The sequence below is a fragment of the Aythya ferina genome (genome assembly GCF_964211825.1).
Source record: "Aythya ferina genome assembly, chromosome: 29".
NCBI classification, from domain to species: Eukaryota; Metazoa; Chordata; class Aves; order Anseriformes; family Anatidae; genus Aythya; species Aythya ferina.
Window position 1 is genome coordinate 2,662,816 of NC_140326.1, and position 26,535 is coordinate 2,689,350.

General features: G+C 71.4%; 8 protein-coding genes across 13 annotated transcripts; 6 read left to right on the forward strand and 2 right to left on the reverse strand.

The window, feature by feature from the left end:
- The first annotated feature begins 3 nt into the window (after nt 1-3).
- NR1I3 (nuclear receptor subfamily 1 group I member 3) lies at nt 4-3,284 on the forward strand. The gene is made up of 9 exons (XM_084500640.1): nt 4-114; nt 252-500; nt 915-1,045; nt 1,375-1,547; nt 1,621-1,838; nt 1,948-2,093; nt 2,613-2,729; nt 2,810-2,915; nt 3,011-3,284. The coding sequence occupies exons 2-9, from the start codon at nt 322-324 to the stop codon at nt 3,138-3,140; spliced, it is 1,200 nt and encodes a 399-aa protein (XP_084356766.1). The 5' UTR covers nt 4-114; nt 252-321; the 3' UTR covers nt 3,141-3,284.
- TOMM40L (translocase of outer mitochondrial membrane 40 like) lies at nt 3,245-6,071 on the reverse strand. 2 transcript variants are annotated; one of them, XM_084500641.1, is made up of 9 exons: nt 5,892-6,071; nt 5,150-5,217; nt 4,968-5,060; nt 4,578-4,679; nt 4,374-4,479; nt 4,158-4,254; nt 3,988-4,064; nt 3,791-3,893; nt 3,245-3,706 (listed from the first exon to the last, which is right to left on the reverse strand). In XM_084500641.1, the coding sequence occupies exons 1-9, from the start codon at nt 5,989-5,991 to the stop codon at nt 3,271-3,273; spliced, it is 1,182 nt and encodes a 393-aa protein (XP_084356767.1). In that variant the 5' UTR covers nt 5,992-6,071; the 3' UTR covers nt 3,245-3,270. The 2 variants fall into 2 exon arrangements, with proteins under 2 accessions (XP_084356767.1, XP_084356768.1); XM_084500642.1 differs by having other exon boundaries at nt 3,430-3,706; nt 4,158-4,280; nt 5,892-6,062.
- Nucleotides 6,072-7,233: 1,162 nt separating this feature from the next.
- On the forward strand, nt 7,234-8,101 carry APOA2 (apolipoprotein A2). Its single transcript, XM_084500643.1, has 3 exons — nt 7,234-7,363; nt 7,617-7,838; nt 7,928-8,101. Exons 2-3 carry the CDS (start codon nt 7,627-7,629, stop codon nt 8,043-8,045), a joined length of 330 nt encoding a protein of 109 aa, XP_084356769.1. The 5' UTR covers nt 7,234-7,363; nt 7,617-7,626; the 3' UTR covers nt 8,046-8,101.
- A 299-nt stretch (nt 8,102-8,400) lies between these two features.
- On the forward strand, nt 8,401-10,161 carry UFC1 (ubiquitin-fold modifier conjugating enzyme 1). Its single transcript, XM_084500534.1, has 6 exons — nt 8,401-8,571; nt 9,125-9,192; nt 9,304-9,367; nt 9,461-9,537; nt 9,791-9,881; nt 9,975-10,161. The coding sequence occupies exons 1-6, from the start codon at nt 8,449-8,451 to the stop codon at nt 10,044-10,046; spliced, it is 495 nt and encodes a 164-aa protein (XP_084356660.1). The 5' UTR covers nt 8,401-8,448; the 3' UTR covers nt 10,047-10,161.
- Nucleotides 10,162-10,441: 280 nt separating this feature from the next.
- On the forward strand, nt 10,442-16,233 carry USP21 (ubiquitin specific peptidase 21). Of its 4 annotated transcripts, none has more exons than XM_084500646.1 (13): nt 10,443-10,498; nt 11,458-11,512; nt 11,616-12,528; nt 13,170-13,229; nt 13,819-13,942; nt 14,028-14,139; nt 14,683-14,820; nt 14,903-14,967; nt 15,061-15,164; nt 15,253-15,418; nt 15,531-15,638; nt 15,732-15,846; nt 15,948-16,233. In XM_084500646.1, exons 3-13 carry the CDS (start codon nt 11,653-11,655, stop codon nt 16,036-16,038), a joined length of 1,959 nt encoding a protein of 652 aa, XP_084356772.1. In that variant the 5' UTR covers nt 10,443-10,498; nt 11,458-11,512; nt 11,616-11,652; the 3' UTR covers nt 16,039-16,233. The 4 variants fall into 4 exon arrangements, with proteins under 4 accessions (XP_084356770.1, XP_084356771.1, XP_084356772.1 ...); XM_084500647.1 differs by having other exon boundaries at nt 11,640-12,528; XM_084500644.1 differs by lacking the exon at nt 11,458-11,512 and having other exon boundaries at nt 10,442-10,498; nt 11,640-12,528.
- A 544-nt stretch (nt 16,234-16,777) lies between these two features.
- On the forward strand, nt 16,778-20,731 carry PPOX (protoporphyrinogen oxidase). Of its 2 annotated transcripts, XM_084500887.1 has the most exons (12): nt 16,779-16,946; nt 17,294-17,428; nt 17,873-17,988; nt 18,072-18,204; nt 18,303-18,447; nt 18,950-19,140; nt 19,548-19,608; nt 19,684-19,802; nt 19,888-20,001; nt 20,083-20,232; nt 20,317-20,359; nt 20,457-20,731. In XM_084500887.1, the coding sequence occupies exons 1-12, from the start codon at nt 16,860-16,862 to the stop codon at nt 20,585-20,587; spliced, it is 1,425 nt and encodes a 474-aa protein (XP_084357013.1). In that variant the 5' UTR covers nt 16,779-16,859; the 3' UTR covers nt 20,588-20,731. The 2 variants fall into 2 exon arrangements, with proteins under 2 accessions (XP_084357014.1, XP_084357013.1); XM_084500888.1 differs by lacking the exon at nt 17,294-17,428 and having other exon boundaries at nt 16,778-16,946.
- Nucleotides 20,643-23,701, reverse strand: B4GALT3 (beta-1,4-galactosyltransferase 3). The gene is made up of 6 exons (XM_084500889.1): nt 22,779-23,701; nt 22,399-22,634; nt 22,085-22,275; nt 21,871-21,993; nt 21,550-21,654; nt 20,643-21,451 (listed from the first exon to the last, which is right to left on the reverse strand). The coding sequence occupies exons 1-6, from the start codon at nt 23,035-23,037 to the stop codon at nt 21,025-21,027; spliced, it is 1,341 nt and encodes a 446-aa protein (XP_084357015.1). The 5' UTR covers nt 23,038-23,701; the 3' UTR covers nt 20,643-21,024.
- A 254-nt stretch (nt 23,702-23,955) lies between these two features.
- LOC311425124 (palmitoyltransferase ZDHHC3-like) lies at nt 23,956-26,455 on the forward strand. The gene is made up of 8 exons (XM_084500649.1): nt 23,956-24,113; nt 24,770-24,858; nt 24,957-25,030; nt 25,120-25,232; nt 25,341-25,402; nt 25,504-25,591; nt 25,876-25,948; nt 26,042-26,455. The coding sequence occupies exons 1-8, from the start codon at nt 23,974-23,976 to the stop codon at nt 26,252-26,254; spliced, it is 852 nt and encodes a 283-aa protein (XP_084356775.1). The 5' UTR covers nt 23,956-23,973; the 3' UTR covers nt 26,255-26,455.
- Nucleotides 26,456-26,535: the final 80 nt, after the last annotated feature.

Consider the following 26,535-nt stretch of genomic DNA (forward strand, 5'->3'; position numbering starts at 1 on the left):
CGCTCAAGTTCAAGGTTCAAACTCCACAGGGCTCCGGCGGGGACCAGGCAGCCCCCTCGTACACGGTGGCCACCGCGGGACACTGGCCACCAGCCACCGGCCACCGGGCCCCAGGTACCGGCGGGCACCGGGAGCCGTCCTGGGGGCACTTTGGCGGTGCTGGACGGGGAAGTTGTGGCAGCAGGGGGGGACACGGTGGCTCCCAGGGGACACGGAGGGGACTGCTTGAGCGTCACTCCGCCGTCCCGCAGGCTCCGTCCCCGCCGTGGTGCCCTCGTCCTCGGCCGTGTCCCTCGGTGGCCCCGTCCCGTGCCCCCGGCCATGTCCGTGTCCAGCCCCTCGGACCCGGAGAGCAGCCCCGGCACGCAGCGGGGTCCCCAGGTCACCGAGAGGGAGGACGGGGAGCCCGAGGAGGAGAAGGTGTGCGCCGTGTGCGGGGACCGTGCCACCGGCTACCACTTCCACGTCATGACCTGCGAGGGCTGCAAGGGCTTCTTCAGGTGCTGCCACCGCGGGGGGGGCGCGGGAGGGGATGGGGTGGGACAAGGGGCAGGGCAGGAGGGGACATTGGGGCAGGACAAAAGGGGGAATATGGGACAAGTCCAGATAGGAAGGGACAAGAGGGCACGAGGTGTGACAGGACGGGATGGGACATTGGGGACAGGACAGGAGGGGAGTGTATGGGTCAGGGCAGGGCACACGGGGACAAATGGGACAGGAGGGGACAGCCGGGGATGGGGTGGGACAGGAGGGGACGGATGTTGGGTGCTCCCCCCCCGTGCTGGAGCCACCCGGCTTCTCCAGGACACGGCGGTGATGGTGACCCCATGGAGAGGTGACCCCTGCTCCTGAGCCCTGCCTGCCCCCCTGGGGGCATTGTCCCAGCCCTGTCCCCGTGTCCCCTGCCCCCCCAGGAGGTCCATCAATAAGGGCGTCCACTTCATCTGTCCCTTCGCCCGGAGCTGCCCGGTCACCAAGGCCAAGCGGCGGCAGTGCCAGGCGTGCCGCCTCCAGAAGTGCCTCGACGTGGGCATGAGGAAGGACAGTGAGTGCGGGGGTCTTGGGGACGGGGGGGGGACAAGAGATGGGGTGACCTCGGGGGGGGGATGTGGGGACAAGAGGGGGCACCAAGGGGGGGACTCGGGGGCAGAGGGGATGGGGAGGACGTGGGGGAGAAGGGGATGGGGGGGGAAAGGGAGGGCAAAGGGGCAAGGAGGGGACCCAGATGGGACAAAGGACACCGGGGGGGGGACCCAGAGGAGCAGCCTGGGAGGGGGGGCATCAGGGCAGGGCGCAGCCCCAGGGGACAGAATGGGTTTGGGGACAGCTCCTGGTGACACCCCCGGGGCTGACGTCCCCCGGGGGGGGTGGCAGTGATCATGTCGGAGGAGGCCCTGGGGCGGCGGCGGGCGCTGCGGCGGCAGCGGCGCCTGGCCCGGGAGCAGCCGGGGGAGCTGACGGCGGAGCAGCGGGAGCTCATCGGCATCCTCATCGCCGCGCACCAGCGCACCTTCGACTCCAGCTTCTCCCAGTTTGCGCACTACCGGGTGAGCCGGGACCCTGGGAGACGCTGGTGGCTAAAACTGGGGGGGTCCCGGCATGGTGCTGACCCCCCCCCAGCCCGCCGTGCGCCTCTACATCCCCAGCCCGCGCTCGCCGAGCCCCTCGGGGCCGGGGGCGCCCTCGGCGGTGCCGTCGCCGCAGCCGGAGTGCGGGGCCGAGGACGGGGCCGAGGACGTGCTGCCCGACGTCTTCTCCATGCTGCCGCACTTCGCCGACCTCAGCACCTTCATGATCCAGCAGGTCATCAAATTCGCCAAGGAAATCCCGGCTTTCAGGTCCGGGGAGGGGGCGCAGGGTGGGTTTTTTGGGTGTCCCCCCCCCCCCGCCCCAAACCCGGCGGTGCCGTCCCGCTGCCGCCGCCACCGCCGCCTCCTCCGGCCGCAGGGGTTTGCCCATCGACGACCAGATCTCGCTGCTCAAAGGGGCCACGCTGGAGATCTGCCAGATCCAGTTCAACACCGTGTTCAACGCCGAGACCAACGCCTGGGAGTGCGGGCAGCACTGCTACACCATCCAGGACGGGGCCCTGGGTGAGCGGCACGGCCCCGGGGGACGGCCCTGTCCCCATCCCTGTCCCCGTTCCTGTCCCCATCCCCGTCCTTGTCCATGTCCCTGGTCATGTCCCCATCCCTATCCCTATCCATGACCCCGTTCCTGTCCCCATCCCTGTTCGTGTCCATGTCCCTGTTCCTGTCCCCGTCCCCATCCATGTCCCCGTCCCTGTCCCTATCCCTGTCCATGTCCCCGTTTCTGTCCCAGTCCCCATCCTTGTACCAGTCCCCATCCCCATCCCTGTCCATGTCCCTGTTTCTGTCCCCATCCCTGTCCCCATCCCCATCCCTATCCCTGTTCCTGTCCCCATTCCCATCCATGTCCCCCTCCCTGTTCCCATCCCCATCCTTGTCCCTGTCCCCATCCTTGTCCCCATCCCTGTCCCTATCCCTGTCCATGTCCCCGTTCCTGTCCATGTCCCAATCTTTGTCCCCATCCCTGTCCATGTCCCTGTCCCCATCCCCATCCACGTCCCTGTCCCCGTCCCGCTCCCCCAGCCGGTTTCCAGCAGATCTACCTGGAGCCGCTGCTCAAGTTCCACATCAGCCTGAAGAAGCTGCGGCTGCACGAGGCCGAGTACGTCCTGCTGCAGGCCATGCTGCTCTTCTCACCAGGTGGGGGGCACGGGGGACGCAGTGCGGGGGGGTTGGGACCCCTCCCCGCACCCCCCCTGAGCGCCACCCCCCCTCCCCAGACCACGCCAGCGTCGCCCAGCGGGATTTCATCGACCAGCTCCAGGAGAAGGTGGCCCTGACCCTCAAGAGCTACATCGACCACCAGCACCCCATGCCCGAGGGCAGGTAGGTGCCCCCCCCCCCACGATGGCACGGGGTCCCCACGGCACGGGGACGGCCACCGGGTGCTTTTTTTTCCTCCCCCCCCCCCCCACCCAAAGGTTCCTCTACGCCAAGCTGCTGCTGCTGCTGACGGAGCTGCAGACGCTGAAGGTGGAGAACACGCGGCAGATCCTGCACATCCAGGACCTCTCCTCCATGACGCCGCTGCTCTCCGAGATCATCAGCTAGAGCCCGCGCCCCCCCCCCAAAAAAAAAACAACAAAAAAACACCCCCCCCAAAAAAAAAAAAAACACCCTCCCGCAGCCCCCGGGGCTCCCCGACCACCTCCTCGTTTTCGGGGGCAGAGTAAAGCTCTTTTTATTTTTCCAGGCTCCGCGGCTGCCTCCCTGCGGGCACCGCCGAGTGCCTCCGGCCCCCCCGCCGTGACCCCCCCCCGGGCCCTGGAGCATCTCCCTGTGCAACCGGGGGTGTGTGTGGGGGGGGGGGAAAACGAGGCCGCCGGCGCCGCCAGCAGCCGCCCCTCAGCCCGAAGGCTGCCCCCGATGGGGAGGGACCCCAAACCTGGACCCCATCCCCGGGGGGGGTCTCCGGGGCGGCCCCCCCTGCGGCACGGTGGCTCCCTGAGCAGGGCGGGGGGGGGCGGGCGGCGCCCCTCAGCCCACGATGACGCTGAAGCCGCAGTGGAAGCGATTCTTCCAGTGGTTGAGGAAGGCGCCCAGGGCCAGGGTGACGGGCAGCGGGGGCAGCTTCTTCTCCAGCACCCCCCCCACGCTCCAGTTGCTGTCCAGGAGCCCTGCGGGGATAGAGGGGGGGGGGACACAGGGTTGGGGACACGGTGAGGGACCCCGGTTTCCCCCCCTGAAGCCCCCTCGCCCACCTCTGAAGACGACGTTGGCCTGCGGCAGGTTGAGCTGGTAGCCGAAGGCGAAGGTGGTGTCCTGCAGCCGCGTGTTGGCCTCCAGCTCCACCCCGACCTGCACCTGGGGGGGGGGGGGAGAAAATGGGGACAGGGACACGTGGGGGGGGGACAGGGACACGTAGGGGGGGGACACGGAGGGGTAGGAGGACCCCCACCTGCTCGTTGGCTCTGTGGTAGTAGCTGGCGTGGGCGCCGCCGTAGCCCACGTTGAGCGTCGCCACCCATTTCGGGGCTGGAAAAGAGGGAGAAAAAGGGACGGGATGGGGGGGGGACGTCCCCAAGGGGGGGGGCCACCGGGGAGGGGGACCACCGCGAGGCCTCGTACCCGTGTATTTGCCCGCCAGCGTGAGGATGGCTCCCTCCTCGCCCGGCCGCCGGTGGTAAACCATCTCGCCGCCCAGCACCAGGCGGGGGGTGACGCTCTGCAGGAAATGCGCCACCAGGATGACTGCGGGGGGGGGACAGCAGCACCTCAGAGAGTAGCCCTGGGGGGGTTATTTTTGTTTTTTTGGGGGGTGGGGGGGGTCACGGCGTCGCTCACCGGACTCGCCGAGGAGGTCGGGGTTGCCCAGCGTGAGGGTGGCGGTGCAGTCGTCGCCCCGGTACTCGCCGTCGAACTGCCAGGTGAGGAACTTGGCCTGCTGCGTCTGCCCGGGGGGGGCGAGAAGGGGTGAGGGGGGGGGACACGACACGGAGCAACCCCCCCCAAATCAGCATCACCCCCCCGGAACGGTCCTGGCCCCACCTGGAAGACAGCTTTGGTGCGGAGGCGCTCGGCCACGAGGTGCAGGACCTGGGCGTTGAGGCTGCCGCCGTTGTCCATGTCCCCAACCAGCGTGGGGAAGGCCTGGGGGGGGGGCACGGGGGGGGTCAGTGGGGTGACAGGGACACCGGGACCCCCCCCCAGCCACAGGACAGACCCCGCTCACCCCCCTGGGGGGGGTCAGCGGGGTGACGGGGGACACCGGGCCCCCCCCTCACCCCCCTGCCACCCAAACCCTTGGATTTTCAGAGCCGTGAGGACACCCCCAGTCCCAACCAATTGTCCCAGTACCATCCCAGGGACACCCCCGGGGGTCTCAGGGCCCCCCCCCCCCGGTGCCCCCCCCACGGCAGGGGGGCTTCGCGGCCTCACCTCGGTGGGTCCCAGCTGCCGGTCGCCCACGAAGGTGGCGTTGAAGTGGTAATTGGAGGCCCCCAGGGTGCTCATGTGAACCGTGTGTGTCACCTGCGGGGGGGGGGGAAAGCATCAGCACGGGGGGGGTCATAACGGGCACTGCCCCCCCCCCCGGTGCCGTGTGTCCCCCCCCCGGTGACCTGGAAGTGGCTGCTCAGCGCCTTGTTGACGATCAGCTTCACGCCCTCCATCTGCTGCGGGAAAACCTCTGCGGGGACAAGGGGGGGCAGATGGGGACATGGGGACAGAGCTGCCCCCCCCCCCCAGCACCACTTTGTCCTCACCCCCGCGCCTCATCCCCCAGTGTCCCCCCAGTCCCATGTCCCCCCCCCCGCAGTCCCACATCTCCGGTGTCCCCCCCCAGTCCTACGCCCCCCATGTCACCCCCCCTCCCAGTTCCGTACCCCCGGTGACCCCCCAGTCCCATGCCCCCCCCCGGTGTCCCCCTTAAGTCCATGTCCCCATGGTGCCCCCCCCATTCCCATATTCCTCCCCCAAGCCCATAACCCCAGTGCCCCCCCAGCCCCGTGTCCCCCCCCCGGTGCCCCCCCAATCCAGTGTCCCCCCTCCCCCTCCATGGTCCCGTACCCCCCTCAGTGCCCCCCCCCAGCCCCGTATCCCCGGTGCCCCCCCCTTGTCCCATGACCCCCCCCCAGTCCCGTTACCCCCCGGTGCCCCCCCCAACCCAGTGCCCCCCCCCAGCCCCATGACCCCCCCCCGGTGTCTCCCTAGGTCCATGTCCCCCAGTGCCCCCCCAGTCCCGTGCCCCCCCCCCAGTCCCGTATCCCCCCGGTGTCCCCCCCCCAGCCCCATGCCCCCCCCGGTGCCCCCCCAGTCCCGTTACCCCCGGTACCCCCGCTGCCCCCCCCGGCGCCCCCCCACCTTTGCACTGCCGGTGCAGCTCATCGAAGCTGCCGGGGTTACCGAGGGCCCCCCCCCGGCGCGGGGCCCGGGGCGCGGCGGGGCCCAGCGCGTTGCCCATGGCCCGGCCCGGCCCGGCCCGGCCCTAGCGCCGCCGCCCGCCCCCCCCCGAGAGCCCGCTGGGCGCCGCCATGGCGAGGACGGGCACGGCCACCGGAAGTGGCTTCGCCGGGCCGCTCCCGCCCTCGGCCCGCGGCCGCCATCTTGAGTGAGGGCAGAGCCCGCCCGCTCATTGGCTGAGGCGGGAGGAGAGGGGACGCCGCGGATTTGGTTCCCTCCTGATTCCGGTCCCCGCACGCAACGTTCCGGGGTTGCAGCGTTCCGGCCTCACAAACCGGCCCCTTCCCAGTGCTCCCAGTACTCCCAGTGCCCCCAGTGACTCCAGTGTCCCATCTCCCTGCCCTGTGCCCCCTCCCAGTCCCCTCCCTGTCCCCGCACCACATCCCGTGTCCCCCCCCCAGGTCCCCCCACCCTGTTGCCCCCTCCCCACGTCCCCTCCATCCCCTGCCCCATGTCCCCCCCGCCACCACCGCCCCGTGTCCCTGGACCTTCCCCACGTCCCCGCCCCCGTCCCCCTCCTGCGCTGCCGTCACCGGCGGCTTTCCTGGAAAGGGGCCGCCTCTGGCAGGGGCTCAGAGGGGAAGGGGCCCCATCAGCCGGTGGCCCCGCTGGCCACCCAGGGGACCGAGAATTTTTGTCCCCGGTGCCACCCAGCGCCCTTTGGACGCGTGTTCCCAAACACTTGGCCCCCGGCCCGGCTCCGCAGCGGGGTGTCCCCCCCACCATAAGACCCATAGGGGGGGCCCCGCGCTGAGTCACGCCGTCGCGCTGGCGGCCGAGGGTCAGCGATAAGGCGGCCGCTGACCTTCACCCCCCCCCGGGGGCCGGCGGTGGCCGGGGCGAACCGGGGTGGGCAGCCCCCAAGGGACCCCCCTGAGATGGGACCCCGGGGTGCTGCTGCTGGGGGCACCCACTGGGCTGGGGATTTGGGTTGGAACAGTGGTTCTGAGAGGGGGGTCTCATGGGGGCTTCCTGGGGCTGTGGGGGCTCACGAGGTTGTGTCATGGGGCTACACTGTGGGGCTACGGAGTGCCATGGGGCCACCACGCCCCACAGGGCCACCAGCCGAGCCCCCACCGTGGCCCCCCCAGCTCCCCAAATTGCTGCCACGCACTTTGCCCAGCGTCACCCATCATCGGCCGTGTCCCAACACAGGGCTGTGGGGCCACAGGGCCGGGCCCCCAGGGCACGGGGCTATCCCCGCTGGGCTGTCAACCCCCTGCACACCCCCCCCGCAGTGACCCTTACCCTCGCTGTGTTTACCTGGGCATGGCCTCCCCAGCCCGGGGGGCGGGGGCTGCTCAGGGGGATAAAAGCAGCCGCAGCCCCCCGAAGCTGCACTTGTAGCCCCCCATCCTCTGTGTGCTGCCCAGGTGAGGGGGCAGCTGGCACCTGGGGCGGGATGGGGGGCATTGGGGCAGGATTGGGGCAGGATGGGGGCCCCGGAGCTGCAGGAGTGGGATGGGGAAGAGCAGAGGCATGGGGTGGGGAAGGGTGGGAGGGAGACGGCAGGGCTGGGATGGGGCAGGAAGGGGACGGGGGAGCTGTGGGGTTGTGACGGGTGGGATGGAGCCATGGGGGGGGGGTGGGAGCCTGACCCACACCCCCGGCTGTCCCCACGCCCAGAGCCGCCACCATGATGAAGCTGCCGGTGGCTGCGCTGCTGCTGCTCTGCGCCTGCGGCCTCCAGGCCGCCCTGACCAAGCGCGAGGCTGAGCCCGAGCCCGGGGCCGAGGCCCCCCCGGATGCCACCATCCCCCTGAGCCGCCACTTCCAGACCTTCTCCGACTTTGTCACCAAGGAGCTGCCCCAGAAGCTGCAGGCGGAGGAGCTGCGGAACCAGGCCAAGTACTGGGGGGCTGAGGGAGGGACAGGGGGATGGGGAGACAGGGGGACCCCCAGGGCCTCCCCTCACCGCTCCCCTGTCCCCCCCCCAGGGCCTATCTGGAGCAGGCCAACCAGCAGCTGACGCCGCTGGCCCAGGAGCTGCGCACCAACGTCCTGAACTTCTTCTCCTCCCTGCTGGAGCTGGGCAAGGGCAAGGAGCAGGCCTGAGCGCCGCCATGGAGCCCTCGTCCCCCCCCCCGCATCAATAAAGCCTTTGAGCCGCCCGCCGTGTGCTGTGTGTTGTGTGTACGGGGCTGCGGACATGGGGACGGTGGTTGCTGTGCCCCTGGGTGTGGTGTGGGATCGGGAAAAAAAAATAAAAAATAAAAAAAAAATTAAAAAATAGGGCTGAGGCCTGGCAAACTCAGCGCTGCCAGCACTAAAGATGGAGGCGCCCCTACTCAAGATGGCGGACGCGGCGCCTCCCGCCCCTAAGCAACATGGCGGCGCCTGGCTTCGCGCCCCCTCCTCGCAGCGTCACTTCCGCCCCACCGCCCCCAGCAAAGATGGCGGCGGCGCCGCGTTTCCGCCCCCTCCCGGGGCCCGGGCGCCGCTTCCGGGCGCGGCGGCGATGGCGGAGGAGGCGGCTCGGCGGGCGGTGGCGGCGCTGCCGCTGCTGAGGACGGCGGCGGGGCCGCGGGACCGGGAGCGGTGGGCGGAGAGGCTGAAGGAGGAGTACCGGGCGCTCATCCAGGTGCGCCGCCCGCCGGGACACCGGGAACGGGGGGTACCGGGGGGGTTACCGGGAGGGTTACCGGAGAATGGGGTTACCGGGGAGGCTACTGGGGGGGTACCGGGGGTTACCGGGGGGGTATCGGGGGGTCCTGGGGGGGATACCGGGGGCAGACTGGGGGATAACGGTGAATGGCGGTACCGGGGGGGTTACTGGGGGGGTTACCGGGGGGTACCGGGGAGTCCGGGGGGTTACGGGAGAGTGACCGGGGTGTCTTGGGGGGGGTCCCGGGGGCGTCCCGGGGGTTACCGGAGGGCTCCCGGGGGGGTTAACAGGGATTTAGGGGGGTTACCGGGGAACGGGGTCCCGGGGGGGGCGTTACCGGAGGAGTTACTTGGGGGGGGGGTTACCGGGGGTACCCAGGGGGGTTACCGGAGGGGTCCTGGGGGGTTACTGAGGGGGATACCGGGGGGTTACCGGTGGGTCCCGGGAGGTTACTGGGGGGGGCGTCCTAGGGGGGTTACCGGAGGGGTCCCGGGGGGGTTCCCGGGGTTTTTACCGGGGGTCCCCGCAGTACGTGGAGAACAACAAGAACGCCGACAACGACTGGTTCCGCCTCGAGTCCAACGCCGAGGGCACCCGGTGGGTGATGGGGGGGGGGCAGCTCCCGGTATGGCTGGGGGGGGGGCACCGGTGCCACGTGTAAAACACCCCCCGGTGCCCCCCCCCCTCCGGTTTGTGCCCCCCCCCCAGGTGGTTCGGGCGCTGCTGGTACATCCACGAGCTGCTCAAGTACGAGTTCGCCATCGAGTTTGATGTGAGTGGGGGCACCGGGGGGGGGGTCCCGGAGGTGTGTCCCCCCCCCGGGGGGGGGTCCTGACCCATCCCGTGCCCCCCCCCTCCGGTGCAGATCCCGGTAACGTACCCCGGCACCGCCCCCGAGATCGCCATCCCGGAGCTGGACGGGAAGACGGCCAAGATGTACAGGTGGGGGGGGGCTTTTTTATTTTGGGGGGGGATCCTCATTTTTGGAGGGGCTTTTTTTTTTGTTGGGGGGGCTCATTTTAGGGGGGGCAGGCTCGTTTTGGGGGGAGAACACCTCATTTTTTTTAGGGGGAGGCTTGTTTTTTGGGGGAGAAGCTTGCTGTTTTTGGGGGGGAGGCTTCTTTTTTTTGGGGGGAGGCTTTTGGGGGGGGGGGGGCTCGTTCTGGGGGGGCTCACGGCTCCGTCCTCCCCACAGGGGGGGCAAGATCTGCCTCAGCGACCACTTCAAGCCCCTGTGGGCCCGCAACGTGCCCAAGTTCGGGCTGGCGCACCTCATGGCACTGGGGGTGAGTGTGGGGGGGGGCACATAAATGAGGGGGGGGGGGCACGGGGGGGGCTGTCCCCCCCCAGCTCCTCACCTCTGCCCCCCGCCCCCCCAGCTCGGCCCCTGGCTGGCCGTGGAGATCCCCGACCTCGTCGCCAAGGGCCTGATCCAGCACAAGGAGAAGTGAGAGGGGCGCTGGGGGGGGGCAGCGCCCCCCCGGGAGGTGCCGACCCCCCCCCCGCAGCCCCTCCCCCCCCCTTTTTCCCTGCTGTCCCCCAATAAACGCTGCAGCCCTCGCCCTGCCCCTGCTGCTGTTGCTTTGGTGGGGGGGACAAACAAACATTTCGGGGGGGTCTCCGCAAATTCTGCCCCCCCCCGTGGCTGGGGAGGGGCTGTGGAGCTCCGCGGGGAGGTTGGGGGGGCGGTGTTTTAACAAGGCCGCGGCCCCTTTAAGAAGGGGGGGGGGAGGAACGAAGCGGTCGCCATGGCGACGCGGAGGCGTCAGGCGGAGGGGGCGGGGCTGGGCGCGGCGCAGGCGCAGTGCGGCGCCGTGAAGCCGCCGGGGGCGGGGCGGAGGGCGGGGGAAGCCAAGATGGCGGCGGGCGCTGCGGGAGTTGTTGCCATGGCGGCCCGCGGGAGGTGCGGCGGGGCCGGGGGGGGGGGGGGGGCGAGGGGTTTGGGGGGGGGCCGGGACCACCGGGAGGTGGGTGGGGGGCCCGGGGGGGTCCGGGGGGGCACGGGGGGTGGAGGGGGAAGGGGAGGGGGTGGTAACGAGGGGGGTGCTGGGGGGGGGCAGTGAGGGGATAGGGGGAGGGGAGGGGGAATGGGGGGGTGGGGGGGGGCAAGGGGGGTGTGGGGGGGGCAAAGGGGGTGAGGGGGGGCACGGGGGGGGGCACGGGGGGGCTGGGGGGGGCACAGGCAGGAGGGCAGGGGGCAGGGCCCAGGTGGGACATGGGGGGGGGGGGACTGGGGGGGTACAGGGGGGACCCGGGGGGGGGACCCGGGGGGGGGACCCGGGGGGGGGACAGGGCCCGGGGGGGGTCGACAGGGGGTGGTGGCACTGGGGGGGGGGCAGGTGGGACATGGGGGGGGCACAGGGGAAGGAGGGACAGGGGGTGGGGGGCAGGTGGGACATAGGGGGGATGGGGGCAGGTTGGGGTGGGGGGGGGCACAGGTGGGATATGGGGGGGGGCAGGGTCCGGGGGCTGTCAGGGGACGGTGTCTGGGTGGGACACGGGGGGGGGACAGTGCCGGGAGGGGGGGGGGGCGGCACCTGGGGGGGCTGTGGGGTGGCAGGGGAGGGGGGGGGGGGCAGAGCTGGGCCGGGGGCACGTCCTGGGGGGGGGAAGGGGGCAGAAGGGGGGGTGCAGGGCCAGGTGGGGGCCAAGAGACACGGGGGGGGTGGCACCGGGGGGGGGGGTGCAGCACCCAGGTAGGACACGGGACGGTGCCTCATTGTGGGGGGGGGGACAGACACAGGGTGGGGGTCTCGGGATGAGGGCTCAGAGCTGGGACCTGCCCCCCCCCCACACCTGGTGACCTGCCCCCCCCCCAAACCCCCCCCCCAAAATGACCCGGCCCCTCTCTTAACGCCGCAGGCCCCCCCCCGACGGGACGCTCCGGCCGGCCGCGCGCCTCGGGGGGCTGTGAGAGGTGGGCGCCCCCCGCCCCCTCCTCCCCCCCTGCACCCCCTCCCTTTTTTATTTTTTATTTTTTATTTTTTATTTTATTTTTTTTTATTCCCCCCCCCCCCCAGCTCCCTCCTTTTGCCCCCCCCCAGGCTCCTCCCGACCATGCCCCAGGCTTCGGAGCAACGCCTGGGCCGCAGCCGCGACCCCCCCGGCCGCGCCTTGAGCCAGGAGCGTCCCGGGGGGGGGCTGAGCCCCGCCGCCAACGGCCTCTCCCCGGCCCCCAAACTGCGCCTTTTGCCCCCCCGGCCCCCCCCCTTGGACGAAAGGGGCAAGAAGCTGGAGCTGGAGCGGGGCCGGGCGGCCAAAAGGGGCTCGGCCGCGCGCCGGGGTCCCCTCAAAGCGGACCACGGGGTGCGGGTGCCCGGCTCCCCCGCTGCGGGGGGGGGTGGCGGTGGCAGCACGGCCCCCCCAGGCGGCGTTTCGTCTTCATCGTCCTCCTCATCCTCATCTTCCTCCTCCTCTTCCTCCTCTTCCTCCGCGTCCTTCTCGCTGCCGGCCGCTGAGCGCCGTCCTCGCGGCAACCTGGCGCGCTCCAAATCCGTCAGCATCGGCGACCTGAGCGGCGAGGAGGTGGCGGCGGCGCTCAGCCGCTTGGCGCTGCGGGACGGCGTCCCCCCCCCCTCTTCCTCCTCTTCCTCACACCCCCCCGGGACCACCACCACCACCGGGACCACCCTCGGGACCCCCCCCGGGACCGGCAGCACCGTCAACGCCTCGGCTCTCCGGAGGAGCTCGTCCCTACGCCGGGTCAACGGTGGCCCCCCCAGCGCGCCCCCGCTGCTCTCCGTGCGCCACGAGGGCTGGCCCCGGACTCGTGACCGCCCCTCCCCGTTCGTTCGTGGCCCCCCCACCCCCCCCGACGGGCCGGTGCCCGGGGGTTCGCCGCCGCCGCCCCCTTCCCACCACCCCCCCACCGCCACCACCGCCACCACCGCGGGCAGGGGTCCGGCCCCCGGCAGGCCCGAGGAGAAGGCGGCTGTAAGAGGGGTTGGGGGGGCACGGGGGGGTCACATCCTGGTTTTGGGGGGGGATTTGGGGTGTGGGGGGGGTCCTCGCTTGGTTTTTGCCCCCCCCAGTTTGTCCCAGAGTGGTGAAACCCCAGGGTGGTGGCAGCAGGACGGGGGGGAGCTTGTCCCCAAATCGCTGTCCCCAAATCTGTGCCCCCCCCAGCACGGTGCCACCACCCAGGGCCCCCCCCCCGGCTCCACCCCCACCTCTAATTAATCCCCCCCCCCTCTAAGATGAGCCCAGAATAGCCCCGGGGGCAAATCGGATCAAGCTAACGAGGGTGGGGGGGGGCAGATTAACGAAGAGGGGGGGGGTGGCGGGGAGGGGGGGGCACGGTCCCGTCCCCGCTGTGCCATGGCGGGGCTGTGGGGCACCACGCTGCTGGAGCTGCCCCCCCCGCGGCCCCCCCCGCTGCCCCCCGGCCTCCTGCCCCATCCTCACCTCCGGGGGCCGGGGGGGGCCCTGGGGCTGCTGCTGGGGCACAGAGAGGTAAAAGGGGGGGGGTGGGGGGGGAAAATGGGGGGGGTTGGGGGAAAATAGGGGGGGGTGGGGGCGAGGGGGGGTGGTGGCGTGGGGGGGGGGCTGATGGCTCTGTCCTGGTGTCCCCCCAGACGCCCCACGCGCTGCTGCTGGGCTCCGGCCACGTCGGGCTCCGGAATTTGGGCAACACGGTAAGCAGGGGGGGGCCCCTTGTCCCCATGTCCCCTTGTCCCCCTGTCCCCCTGTCCCTCTGTCCCCCTGTCCCCGTGTCCTGCCACCCCCACCTTGCGTTTTCCCCGTCCCCATCCCAGCACAAGGGGTCAGCAGCACGCGGTGGCCCTGTGTCCGGTGGCCCCGTGTCCCTGTCCCACTCCTTGTCCCCAGTGTCCCCAAATCCCCCTCCCCATGTCCCCACATCCCCCTGTCCTCAGTCCCTGTCCCCAAATCCCCCTCCCCAAGTCCCCATGTCCTTGTTCCCTGTCTTTGCCCCCAGTGTCCCCAAATCCCCATCCCCGTGTCCCCGCCCCCAGTCCTTGTCCCTGGTGTCCCCAAATCCCTCTCCCCAAGTCCTTGTCCCCAATGTCCCCACATCCCTGTGTCCCCACGTCCCTGTCCCCAGCCTTTGTCCCCACATCCCGTGTCCCCGTGTTTCTGTCCCCGTGTCCCCATGTCCCTTTCCTCAGCCCTTGCCTTCTCCCCACTGCCCCCACACCCCCCTCCCCGTGTCCCAGTGTCCCCGGTGTCCCCAAATCCCCGTCCCCACGTCCCTCCGTCCCGCAGTGCTTCATGAACGCGGTGCTGCAGTGCCTGAGCAGCACCAAGCCGCTGCGCGACTACTGCCTGCGCAAGGACTACCTGCAGGAGCAGCCCGCAGGGCCCCGCACCCCCCAGGAGCTCACCGAGGGTGGGTGCCACCCCCCCCCAGCACCCATGGGTGCTGATCTCCTTGATAGAAACCCCCCTGATGCCTGCTCTCCCCCCCCCCGCAGCCTTCGCCGATGTCATCGCGGCGCTCTGGCACCCCGAGCCCACCGAGGCCGTCAACCCCGGGCGCTTCAAGGCCGTGTTTCAGAAATACGTCCCCTCCTTCACCGGATACAGGTCAGCAGCACCCATGGGTGCTCGCCCTCGTGCCCGCGCTTGGGTGCTGGTTGGGGCTGCGGGGGAACGCCGGGGGCTCGGCCTCGTGTCCGTGGGTGGGTGTTTTGGGGGGAACTCGGGGGTGTTTGTTCCTTATCTCGTGTGGTTGGGTGCTGGGGGGCACCCTTGGGTGCTCGCCGCTTGTGGGTGGGGGCTGGGGGTGCTCAGCGCCGTCCTTATGGGTGCTGTGCTCACCCTGGTCCCCGTAGTTGGGTGCTGGGGGTACCCCTGGGTGCTCACCCTTTGTGGTTGGGGGCTGTGGGTGCTCAGCACCGTCCTTATGGGTGCTGTGCTCACCCTGATCCCCACACTTGGGTGCTGGGGGCACCCTTGGGTGCTCAGCCCCATCCCCCACTTGGGTGCTGGAGGTCCCCAGGGCGCCGCAGCGGTGAGGCGGGGGTCGAACCCTTCCCCCTTGTTGCCCCTCCGAGGGGGTCTGAGTCTGCCCGTGGGATCCGGCGGGGCCTGGGGGCACCCATGGGTGCTGAGGGCCGCGCGCTGCAGCCAGCAGGACGCGCAGGAGTTCCTCAAGTTCTTCATGGACCGGCTCCACGCCGAGATCAACCGCAAGGCCCGCAGGACGCCCAGCATCCTGGCGGACACCCGCCGCCCCCCCGCGCCCGAGGACAGCGACACGCTGAGGTTGGGGGGACACTGGGGGGGGGGTGGGGGACACGGGGGGGGGGGACACGGGCCCTCACTGTCCCCCCCTGGCCCCCCGCAGCGACGACGAGCGCGCCAACCTGATGTGGAAGCGCTACCTGGAGAGGGAGGACAGCAAGATCGTGGGTGAGCGCGGCCACCGCGGGGCAGCCCCTCGTGGCGAGGGGGGGGGGTCCCCAGGTTTTTGGGGCCGTGCTGACCCCCCCTGGCCCCCCCCAGACCTCTTCGTGGGGCAGCTGAAGAGCTGCCTGAAGTGCCAGGCGTGCGGCTACCGCTCCACCACCTTCGAGGTCTTCTGCGACCTCTCGCTGCCCATCCCCAAGGTAGGACGGGATCCGCCTTGCTTAATTGATCCCCCCGTGGTTAATTGGAGCCCCCCCCGGTTAATTCGAGCCCCCCCATCATTCGCAGAAGAGCTTCGCGGGCGGGAAGGTTTCGCTGCACGACTGCTTCAGCCTCTTCACCAAGGAGGAGGAGCTGGACTCGGAGAACGCGCCCGTGTGCGACAAGTGCCGGCAGCGCACGCGCAGCACCAAGAAGCTCACCATCCAGCGCTTCCCCCGCGTCCTGGTGCTGCGTATCCTTCAGGATCGGGCTGGTTTTATTTTTGGGGAGGGTCTCGGGGGGGGGGTCCCTGCCTCGTCCGGGTGATGTCCCTTAACCCCCGGGCACCCCACCCCCCCCCCCAGACCTCAACCGCTTCTCCACCACGCGCTACTCCATCAAGAAGTGCTCCGTCTTCGTCGACTTCCCCCTGCAGCAGCTCAACCTGCGCGAGTTCGCCAGCGAGAAGGCGGGTAAGTAAGGGGGGGCCGGGGGGGGTCACGGAGGGGGGCAGGGATTCAAGGGGGGGGGTCTCAGCGCTGAGATTTGCCCCCCCCCCCACGCAGGCAGCCCCGTGTACAGCCTCTACGCGCTCTGCAACCACTCGGGCAGCGTGCACTACGGCCACTACACCGCCTTCTGCCGCGACCCCTCGGGCTGGCGGCTCTACAACGACTCCCGGTAGGTGCCCCCACTCCAAAAATTGACCCCCCCCAAAACCTTGACCCCCCCCTCGACCCTTTCACCCCCCCCGTGGCTCCGTGCTGAGGCTGCGGCCGCAGCGTGTCGCCCATCAGCGAGAACCAGGTGCCGTCCAGCGAGGGCTACGTCCTCTTCTACGAGCTCCACGACCCCCCCGGCAGGAGGCCCTGAGCTGCCCCCCCCCGGGACCCCCCCCCGGGACCCCCTCTTCCTCCTCCCACCCTCCTGGGACCCCCCCTCCCCCCCCTCCAAGTCCCGGTCCCCGGTTGCCGGGGGGGGGGGGGGCCGCGGGCGGGCGGCTGTACAGAGCCCCGGCGGCCCCACCAGGGGCTTTTGTGAATAAATTTATTAAAAAAAGACCGAAAACGAGGAGTTTCGGGGGTATTTGGGGGGGGGAGCTCTGGCTGGGGGGGCAGAGAGAGGGGGCGGGGCTAAAAGGGAAGGGCGGGGCTATGGGGCAGGGGGCGGGGCCAGAAACCAAGGGGGCGGGGCTATAGAACAACGGGAGGGGTATGGAACAGGGGGCGTGGTTAGAAAGGGGGCGAGTCTATAGGCAATGGGCGTGGCTATGGAGCTGGGGGCGTGGTTGTGGGCGCGTGGGCGGGGCTAGAAACGCGGGGCGTGGTTATGCTTAAGGGGTAGGGCTTATTCTACACGTGTCTTATAGGGAGGGGGCGTGGCTTGTTGCGGGAGGGGCGGGGCATCTAGTGCAAGGGCGGGGCCAACCAGGGGCGGAGCCACCACGGGGGCGGAGCCACCCTAAGGGCGGGGCCTGCGAGGCCCGCGCCGCGTCCATCAATGAGACAGCACCTCGCCATTGGCTCCCGTTAACCCCGCCCCCTCCCTCTCCACCAATCACCGAGGAGGGGCGGGGCCCCCCCAGCCCTGAGCGGTGCTCGCGGCTTCGGCGTCCGGAGGGGAACCGGGAGCGGGGCGCGGCCGGGCCGGGCACCCCCGAGCCCCCCCCCCCCCAGTTTCGTGCAGCGCCCCCAATGCCGCGCACCGTGGCCGTGCTGGGGGGCGGCATCAGCGGCCTGGCCGCCTGCTACCACCTGGCCCGAGCCCCCCGGCCGCCAAAGGTGAGCGGGGAGGGACCGGGGGGGCTCTGAGCCCCTTCCCCGGTTCCCTCCCGGTGCCCCCCGGTCCCCCACGGTCCTCCCCGGTTCCTCCCGGTCCCCTACGGTACCCCCCGGTCCTCCCCGGTGCCTCCTGGTGCCCCCTGGTTCCCTCCCGGTCCCCCCCCGACCCCTCCCGGTGCCACCCCGGACCCCCCCGGTGCCCCCCCGATCCCTCCCGATCCCCCCCGGTGCCCCCCGGTCCACCCCAATGCCCCCCCAGTGCCCCCGCCGTGTTCCCCAGTTCCTCCCCGGTGCCCCCCCGGTGCCCACCCCGGTGGCCGTGACCACGGTTCTCCCCCCCCCCCCAGGTGGTGCTGCTGGAGGCCAGCGGCCGCCTCGGGGGGTGGCTGCAGAGCACCCGCACCGAGGACGGGGCCGTCTTCGAGCACGGGCCCAGGGGAGTCCGGCCCGGGGGGGCGGTGGGCACCGACACCCTGCACATGGTAATGGGGGGGGCCCTGGGGTGGGGGTCTGGGGGTCCCAGGGGGGCTAGGGTGAGTGCAGGGGGCTGGGGAGGGGTCCCTAGGGGGGTATTGGGGGGTTACTGGGGGGTGCCAGGGTCCTGGGGGGGGATCCCTGGGGGGTGTCGGGGTCTTGGGGGGTCCCTAAAGGGGTGCCAGGGTCTTGCGGGGGGGGGCTGGGAAGGTATTGGGGTCTCGGGGAGGTCCTGGGGGGGGGTGTCGGGGTCTTGGGGGGTCCCTAGGGGGGTGCTGAGGGACCCTGGGGACGGCTGAATGGAGCTGGAGGGGGGTCCCGGGTGGGTGCCGGGCTCTTGGGGGTCCCTGGTTGGGTTCTGCGGGGTCTCCAGCTTGGTGCTGGTATCTGGGGGGGTCCCGGGGGGGGGTCCTGTCCCCATCCCCATCCCCATCCTCCCCGTGACCCCACAGATCTCAGAGCTGGGCCTGGAGAGCGAGGTCCTGCCCGTCCCCGGGGACCACCCGGCCTCCAGGCACCGCTTCCTCTACTCCTCCGGCGCCCTGCACAAGCTGCCCTCGGGTTTGGGGTAGGTGCCACCCCCCCAAAACCCCTCCCACCGCCCCCCCTGGGGGCTCCCGTCCCCTGACACCCCCCTCCCCGCGTCCCCAGGGGGCTGTTTCGGCCGGTGCCCCCCTTCTCGCGGGCGCTGCTGTGGAGCGGGCTGCGGGATCTGCTGGCCCCAGCGGGGAAGGATCCCGATGAGAGCGTGCACGCCTTCGCCCGCCGCCGCTTCGGCCGGGAGGTGGGTGCCTGCCGGGGGGTGATAACACCGGGGGGGGGCTTATCAGGGGGCTGCAGGGGCTGCCTCACCCCCTCCTGCCTTTGTCACCCCCCCCCCAGGTGGCCGACATCGCGGTGGACAGCCTGTGCCGGGGGGTGTTCGCCGGGGACTGCCGGCAGCTCAGCGTCCGCTCCTGCTTCCCCGCGCTCTTCCACGCCGAGCGGCGCCGGCGCTCCGTGCTGCTGGGGCTGGCGCTGGGAGCGGGTGAGAGGAGGGGTGGGGACACCGAGGGGGCACCGAATGCTGCCCCCGGGGCATGTGGGGACACCGAGGGGACAGCACAGGCTGACGGTGTGGTGCCTGGACACCCTGGTGCCGCCTTTATGGCACGTGGGGACACCCTGGTGCTGCCACTATGGCACGAGGGGACACAGGGGGGACACCCCAGGATGCCAGCGTGGTGCCTGGACACCCTGGTGCTGCCGTTATGGCACATGGGGACACCCTGGTGCCACCACCATGGCATGTGGGGACACCTCAGTGCTGCCACTAGGGGGACATGCACATGGGGACACCAAGGGGACATCCAAGGCTGCCAGTGTGGTGCCTGGACACCCTAATGCCACCACTATGGCACGTGGGGACACCATGGAGCTGCCACTACGGCATGAGGGGACACCCCTGGTGCAGGGACACCAGTAGGACGTGGGAAGGGACACGAGGGTGACCCCGGTGGCACGGTGCCCGAGGTGCTGTGTCCCCGCAGGGCAGGAGCGTGGGGCCGAGTCGGGGCTGAGCCGGCGGGCGCGTGCCGAGCGCTGGAGCCAGTGGTCGCTGCGGCGCGGGATGGAGACCCTGCCCGAGGCGCTGGCCGCCTTCCTGCGCCCCCGCGGCGTCGAGCTGCGCTGCCACGCGCCCCTGCGCAGCCTGCGGCGCCGCCACGACGGCCGCTGGCAGGTAGGGACCCGCGCTGCCCTCGGGGGGGGGTCCTCTTCCCAAAAAATGTGGTTCCTGTCCCCTCCCGGGGTGGCACGAGGGTCAGGGTGCTGGCTCAGGGAGGTGCTGGGAGCCCTGGGTTCATGCCCTGTAGTTTGGGGGTGCTGGGATGCCCCTGATCCTGTCCCATAATTTGGGGGGGTCCCCTCCCTGTAGTTGGGGTGGGGGCCAGGACCCCTGGGCTCCTTCCCCGAATTTGGGGACTCCAGGACGTTTCACCTCCAGTTAAGGTGGCTGCGACCCCCGGGGAAACCCCCAAGACCCCCGGGGGAACCCCCAGGCTCACCCCATAGCTTTGAGGGGGGGACATTTGGGGGTGCCAGGACCCCGAGACCCCCTCCCAGCTCCCCCCTTCCCTCTCCCCCCAGCTCACCCTGGCGGATGGCACCGTGACAGCCGACCATGTCATCAGCGCCCTCCCAGCCGCAGGTGGGTGCTGGGGCTCCCCAAACACCCCAAAATCCCCCTGAATCCGCCCAAACCCTCCCCAAACTCTGCTTCCAGCCCTGGCGGAGGCGCTGCCGGCCGAGGCCGAGCCGCTGGCGCAGGAGCTGCGGCGCATCCCCACGGTGGCCGTGGCCGTGGTGAACCTGCAGTACGAGGGTGTCACGCTGCCCGTCACGGTGAGAGCCCCACACCCAGGACCCCCCCCCCAGCACCCAGGGGTGCCCCCCACCCCCTTGCTCACCCCTCTCCTCCTCCCTAAAGGGTTTCGGGCACCTGGTGCCTTCCTCCGAGGATGACTCCCTCCTGGGCATCGTCTACGACTCGGTGGCCTTCCCGCAGCACGACGGCACGGGGCCGGCTTCGGTGCGGCTGACGGTGGGTGAGGGGCCCCGGGGGAATAAAGGGGAGGGGGAAATACCGAGGGGGGGGCTCACGGGACCCCTGTTTCTGCCGCAGGTGATGCTGGGGGGCGCCTGGTTCACGCGAGCTTTCGGGGACCCGGCGGCCGCGGCCCCGGCCACGCTGCTGCAGCGGGCGCAGGCGGCGGCGCGGGAGCAGCTGGGGCTGGCGGTGGCACCGGCACGCAGCATCGTCAGGGTGCAGCAGGTGGGTGATGGGGTGGGGGGGGTCTGGGGGGCGTCAGGGGGGGTCCCAGGGGGTCCCGGGGCTCACCGGCTGCTCCTTCTGCAGGCCTGCATCCCCCAGTACACGCTGGGCCACTGGCAGCGGACGGGTAAGGCTGGGGAGGGGGACACGGGGGGACGTGGGGACACGGGGGACATACAGAGGCTGCCACCCTGCGTCTGTCCGTCCGTCTGTCCGTCCCGCAGAGCGCATCAGCCGGTTCCTGGCGGAGCAGCGGCTGCCCCTCAGCCTCGTGGGCGCCTCCTACGCCGGGGTCTCCGTCAACGACTGCATCGCCAGCGCCAAAGCGGCCGTGGGGCAGCTCCTGGGGAGCTGAGCTCCCCCCTGGGGGGGTCCATCCCGGCTCTCCCCATCCCAGCAGGCAGCAGCAGTAGGACAAAGTGTTGTTCTTTTAATGGAAAACCCCTTATAAAGGCCCAGGGAGCAGCTCATAAATAGAATAAATAACCGCACACCAGCAGCGGAGCCTGCAACTCTCTCCAGGCACCTGCAAGCCACCGAGGAGAGGGGGCCGAGCCTGGCCCCACAGCCCCCGGCTCTCCCCCGTCCCCTTTTCTGAGGGGCTCCCCCCCCCCCGTGCCAGGCACCAGCCCTGCAGCCGGCAGCTCCCCGGGCTGCTCCGTGCTCGCTGCTCCCCACAGTCTCTCCAGCAAGGCAACAGCACGAGCCGGCCCTGGCAGCCGGTGCGTGCCCGGGGTGGGGGGGGCCCCCATCACGGTGCCGGTTCCCAGCCAACAGTCCTCACGGCGGGGGCTAACGGGGGCCCGGCGGCCAGCTCTGGTTGTACCCGTGGTGTGTGGGAAGGGTCCCCTCCGCCCCAGCCGAGCTGCCACCAACCCTGGTCACCTCGGGGCTGCGCTGGGTGACCCCCCCGGCAGAGCCGGCGGTGCCCCGGGTGCCGTTGGCCGCGGTGGGCAGCCGCGGGGACAGGGCCAGCCTGAGGTCCCCCAGCCCCGGCAGCTTGCGCAGCATCTCCTCCCGGAAGGGGCTGTTGCTGTTGCGGTACCTCTGTCCCTCGCGTCCGGGGCCCTGGCGGCTTCGGCCGGCGCGGGGGTCGCTGCCGATGTCCACGGTCAGGTTGGTGTAGAGGGGGTGCAGGTGCTTGGCCAGCAGCGTGTAGGTGAGGGAGTTCATCCCGTCCTGCGTCCACATCCGCTGCGTGCGGATCAGCAGGTCGAACCTGTGGGGACAGCGGGGCTGTCACCCTGTGGCACCCCCCCCCGCACGCCCACCGGCACCCACGGGTGGCCCCGTGCCCGTCCCGAGCCCGCTCCCCACCTGTGCGGGTTCTCCTCGTTGCCTTTGTCGCCTTTGTGCTTCACCATCTTGTAGTGGCCGATGGAGACGGGCGGCCGGACGATCTTCATGCCGGCGAGGCGCACCCTGCGGCAGTCCCCACGTCACCAGGACGCTCGGGCACACCTGCCTGGCCACCCGCCAGCGTGCTGGCAAAGCCACCCCCACGCTTTGTCCCCACGAGGAAATGGGACACAGGGACGCGGGAACATTGCTTTTCCTGGTAGCGAGGGAGTGACCCAGGGAGGGGGGGGGGGGGGGGAACAGCACCGCGCCACGTCCTACCTGGTGGCAATGTCCTACCTGGTGGCAATGTCGTCGTCCTCGCCGCCCCAGCCCCAGTACTCGTTGGGGAAGCCGTTGATCTTCATGTACTGGTCCGGGGTGAGAGCAGAGACCCCCCCGAAGTACTGCGAGTAGGGCAGGCTGCGGGGACACCCCAGCGGCTGAGCCAGGCGGCGGCGGGGCCGGCCACGTGGGTGTCCCCCCCCCCACACACCTCACCCCCACCACTTACTTGTACCCAAACTTGTTCATGGCGACCGAGACGTGCTTGGGGTTCCAGGGGTCGCAGGTGTAGAGGTTGTAGTCGTTCTCGGGGATGAGGTCGACGTCGTGCAGGAAGAGGCAGTCCCACTCCTCGTCCTTCAGCGCCTCCTTCACCCCCACGTTCAGCAGCTTGGCGCGGTTGAAGGTGCCGTTGCCTGCCTGCGGGGTTTTTTGGGTGGGAAAAAAGGGGAAAAAAAAGCAAAAAAAGCAAAAAAGGCAGCTGGGAGCGGCCGGACCCCCCCAGGCTGAACCCCACGGCCACCCCCGTCCCCCGGTACTCACCTGGTGCACCAGGTAGATGCCGTACTGCAGCTGCTGGCGCTGCAGGAAGGGGTGCAGGTAGTAGAGCAGGTAGCCCAGGTGGCTCTCGCGGTTGCGGTAGGGGACGATGACGGCGGTGCGGGCGCGAGCCTCGCAGGCGGCCGGCTGGTAGCGGCCCCCCGGCTGCACCGCCGGGTTCTTGGCCCGGATCTGCTCCAGGGTGGGCACCCGGCTGAAGCTCACCGTCAGCGGGCCGACTGCACGGGGGAAACGGGGCGATGGAGACCGGGCGGGGACAAACCCCAAAAACCGGTCCCCGTGGTGGGGGGACTCAGAGATCCCCCCCAGCTCACACCGAAGCCCCCCGGGGGGGGGGTCAGGGCCACCCGGCCGCCACTCACCGAGGAACGGCGAGCGCTCGGGGCAGTAGGGGGGCGGCTGCGCGGGGTCGGCGTCGAGGCGGGCGGCGGGGGGCTGCAGGCGGCTGAAGTTGGCGTAGACGTCGTGGGTGCGCGTGTAGTCGAAGACGGGGCCGGCGGCGCGGCCGAAGAGCGAGGTGAGGTTGCGGAAGCCGCCGAGGGAGAAGTAGGCGACGAAGGCGAACTGGCAGCCCACCAGCAGGGCCAGCGTGCACGGCCGCTCCAGCAACCGCCGCAGCATGGCGGGGACGGGACCGGGCCTGCTCCGGGGCCTGCACCGGGAACGGGGCCTGCACCGGGAGGCCTCCCCGGAGCCTCCCTGCGCCGGGTCTTCGCCGGGGCCTTCACCGGGCCGGGGTCTTCACCGGGCGGCCTCCCTGCGCCGGGCTGGGCCTCACCGGGACGGTTCCCGGTGGCCTCCCCGGAGCCTCCCTTCGCTGGGCCGGGCCTTACCGGGCCGGTCCCGGGGCCTTCACGGGTCCGGAGCCTCCCCTCACCGGGGCCTCCACCAGCCCGGGCCGTTACCGGGCGGCCTCCCCGGAGCTCTCCCCCGCCGGGTCCTCACCGGGGCGGTCCCGGAGCCTCCCTTCGCCGGGCGGGGCCTTCACCGGGCAGCACCGGGGCCTTCACGGGGCCGCCCCCGGGGCCTGGGCCGGGTGCGCGCGGGGGCCGGGCCTCATGGCGGGGACGCTGCGGAACCGAGGGAGCGGCCCCGGAGCTCCCGGTGGTGCTGAAGCCGCCCCCGGTGGGCGCCGCCGCCGCCGCCGGGCTCAGCCCCTCCCGGCCGCCGCCATCTCGGACGTGGCGAGGCCTTAAAGGGGCCGCGCGGCTGCAGGAGGGCGGGGCCGGGACCGGGCGGGACCGGGCAGGGCTCGGGGGACGGCCCGGGGGGGGAGCCGGGGGCGGGGGACGCGGGGCCGACACCGGCGGCGGGCGGGCGCTAGGACCCGGGGGGACGCCGAGCCAGCGATAGGGGGCGGGGCATTGCGAAGCACCTCCCTTTATAGGGCGTGGTCTACTAAACCCCACCCTCCGTTGCCGCGGCAACCGCGCACGCCGCCACCGCCCTGCTGGTGCGGTCGCCCCGCCCTTTTTCTCGTGACGTCACGCCGAGCCGGCGCTCCGATTGGGCGCGGCGGCAGAGCCGGAAGTGGCGGCGGGGGGGGGGGGCGCCGGGATGGCGGCGGCGGCGGCGGCGGCGCGGTGCGGGCGGGACCCGTGCGGCGCCCTCTGCCCGCTGCTCGCCTACCTCAGCGTGGGATACGCCGACTACGCCGTGCTCGCACACGTCCTGCCCGGGCCTGCCCTCCGCGGCAGGTGGCACCGGGGGGAACCGGGAGGGAACCGGGGGGGAACCGGGAGTCACCGGGGGGCGCTGGGAGGGAACTGGGAGGGACCGGGAGGGAACTGGGAGGGAACTGGGAGGGAACTGGGAGGCACCGGGGGGAACTGGGAGGGAACTGGGAGGGCACCGAGGGGAACCGGAGGGCACCGGGAGGAACCGGGAGGGACTGGGAGGGAACCGGGGAGCATCGGGGGGAAACCAGGAGGGAACTGGGAGACGCTGGGAAGCACCGGGAGGCACCGGGGGGGAACTGGGAGGAACCGGGAGGGAACCGGGGGGCACTGGAGGGGATCTGGGGGGCATCGGGAGGGAACTGGGGGAACCAGAAGGGAATCAGGGGGGAACCGGGAGGTACCGGGGGGCACTGGGCCTGGTGTCGCCTCCCCGTGCCGGTCCCTTGGGCCGTGGGGACCCCCCTGAGGGTCCTGGGTCCCTGGGGTTTGGGTCCCCGGCAGGTCCCTGGGGTGCAGGGTCCCTGGGCTCTCCCCAGGGTCCCCCCCTACATCTACGGGGTGCTGGCTCTGTGGGGTCCCCGGGCTTTGGGGTCCATGGGGTCCCCCCAACGCCTCCGGGGTCCCCGCGGTGCCGGCGCTGCCCTGACCCCTTTGTGCCCCCCCCCACCCCCCAGCCCGTGGTGTCCGTTCCACGCCGTGACCTTCAACCTCATCGTGCTGCTGCTGCTGGCCTGCCACACGCGCGCCGTCTTCGCCGACCCCGGTGAGCGCCGCCCGCCCCCCCCCGGCCCCTCCTCGTACCGGTACCGGCCCCCCGGTGAGGTGAGCTGGGGGCTCACGACCCCCCCACACCCCCCCCAGGCACCGTTCCCCTCCCCGGCACCGCCATCGACTTCTCGGACCTGCGCAGCGCCGCCCCGCGTAAATCGGAGCAGGTGAGCCCCCGGTTTTGGGGGCAGGGGGGGCTTTTTGGGGGGGATGCCTGGGGTTGGGGGGGGGCTGAGCGCTGCCCCCCCACCCCCAGAGCCCCGAGGAGTGGACGGTCTGCAGCCGCTGCGAGGCGTATCGCCCCCCCCGCGCCCACCACTGCCGCGTCTGCCACCGCTGCGTGCGCCGCATGGACCACCACTGCCCCTGGTAGGTGCCCCAGGACCCCCCCGGGACCCCCCCCATGTCATTAGGGACCCCCCCCCAGTGTCCCCAGAGGGACAGCGAGGTGTCACCCGTCGCGCTGTCTGTCTGCAGGATCAATAACTGCGTCGGGGAGTTAAACCAGAAATATTTCATCCAGTTCCTCTTCTACGCCGGTAAGCGGGGGCACGGGGGGTCCACGGGGGGGGAATTGGGGCTCCCCGGGGGGGGGGCTCAGCCCCCTGGCACCGGGCTCTGGCTCCCTGCTCTGTGCCAGGTCTGGCCAGCGCCTACGCTGCGGGGCTGGTGCTGGTCGCGTGGCTGGGGCCAGCGGGAGGAGACGGAGCCGAAAACAGAGTCCAGACGTGAGTGGGGGGCTGGGGGGGGGTCCCAGGGCTGTGTGGGGGCTGCAGGGGCTACCCCAGGGCTGTGTGGGGCTGGGGGGGACCCCAGAGCTGTGGGGGGCTGCAGGGGGGTGGATACTGGGCTGTGGGGGCACCCAGGGCTGCGGAGGGCTGTAGGGGGGGATCTCAGGGCTATGGGTGGCTGTGGGGGGACCCAGGGCTGTGGGGGGGGCAGCTGGGGGGACCCCAGGGCTCTGCGCTGCCCCCCGCCGGCGCCAGCCCTCGGCCCCACGCCGCCCCCCCAGCGCCCACTGCATCGTGCTGCTGCTGGAGTCCCTCCTCTTCGGCGCCTTCGTCACCGTCGTCTTCTACGACCAGGTCAGGGGGGGCTGAGCGGATTTCGGGGACGCCGTGGGGGGGAAGTGACGGTGACATCCCTGTGTCCCTGTGTGTCCCCCCCCCCCGTCCCAGGTCGTGTCCATCATCACGGACGAGCCGGCGGCGCCGGAGCAGCTCCGCGGCCGGGGGCTGAAGGAGGCGAAGCGGCCGCGGGGGTGTCGCGCCAAGCTGGCGCTGCTGCAGGGGGTGTTCGGCAGCGGCTGCGTCCTCGCCTGGCTCTTCCCCTGCAGCTGCGGGACCCCGGCCGGCCCCGCGTACGCCCCCCTGCCCGCCTGTGACATCTGAGCCCCCCCCAAAACCAACGGGGGGAGGCGGCACCCCCACGCCTGGCCACCTTCCGCACCACCGGGGGGGACTCTGGCACCTGGGCACCCCGGGGAGGTGCCGTCTGCGCACCCAGGGGTGCCAGGCGCTGCAGGGCACCAGCTGGGGGATTTTTTTTTTGGGGGGGGGGGCTGGCACCCAATAAAGTCCCTTTCTATGGAAGTCTCGGTGCAGGAGATGGGTGCAGGGAGGGCTGGGGGGGGTCAATGCAGCCCGGCACCCCCTCCAAGAACCACAACACC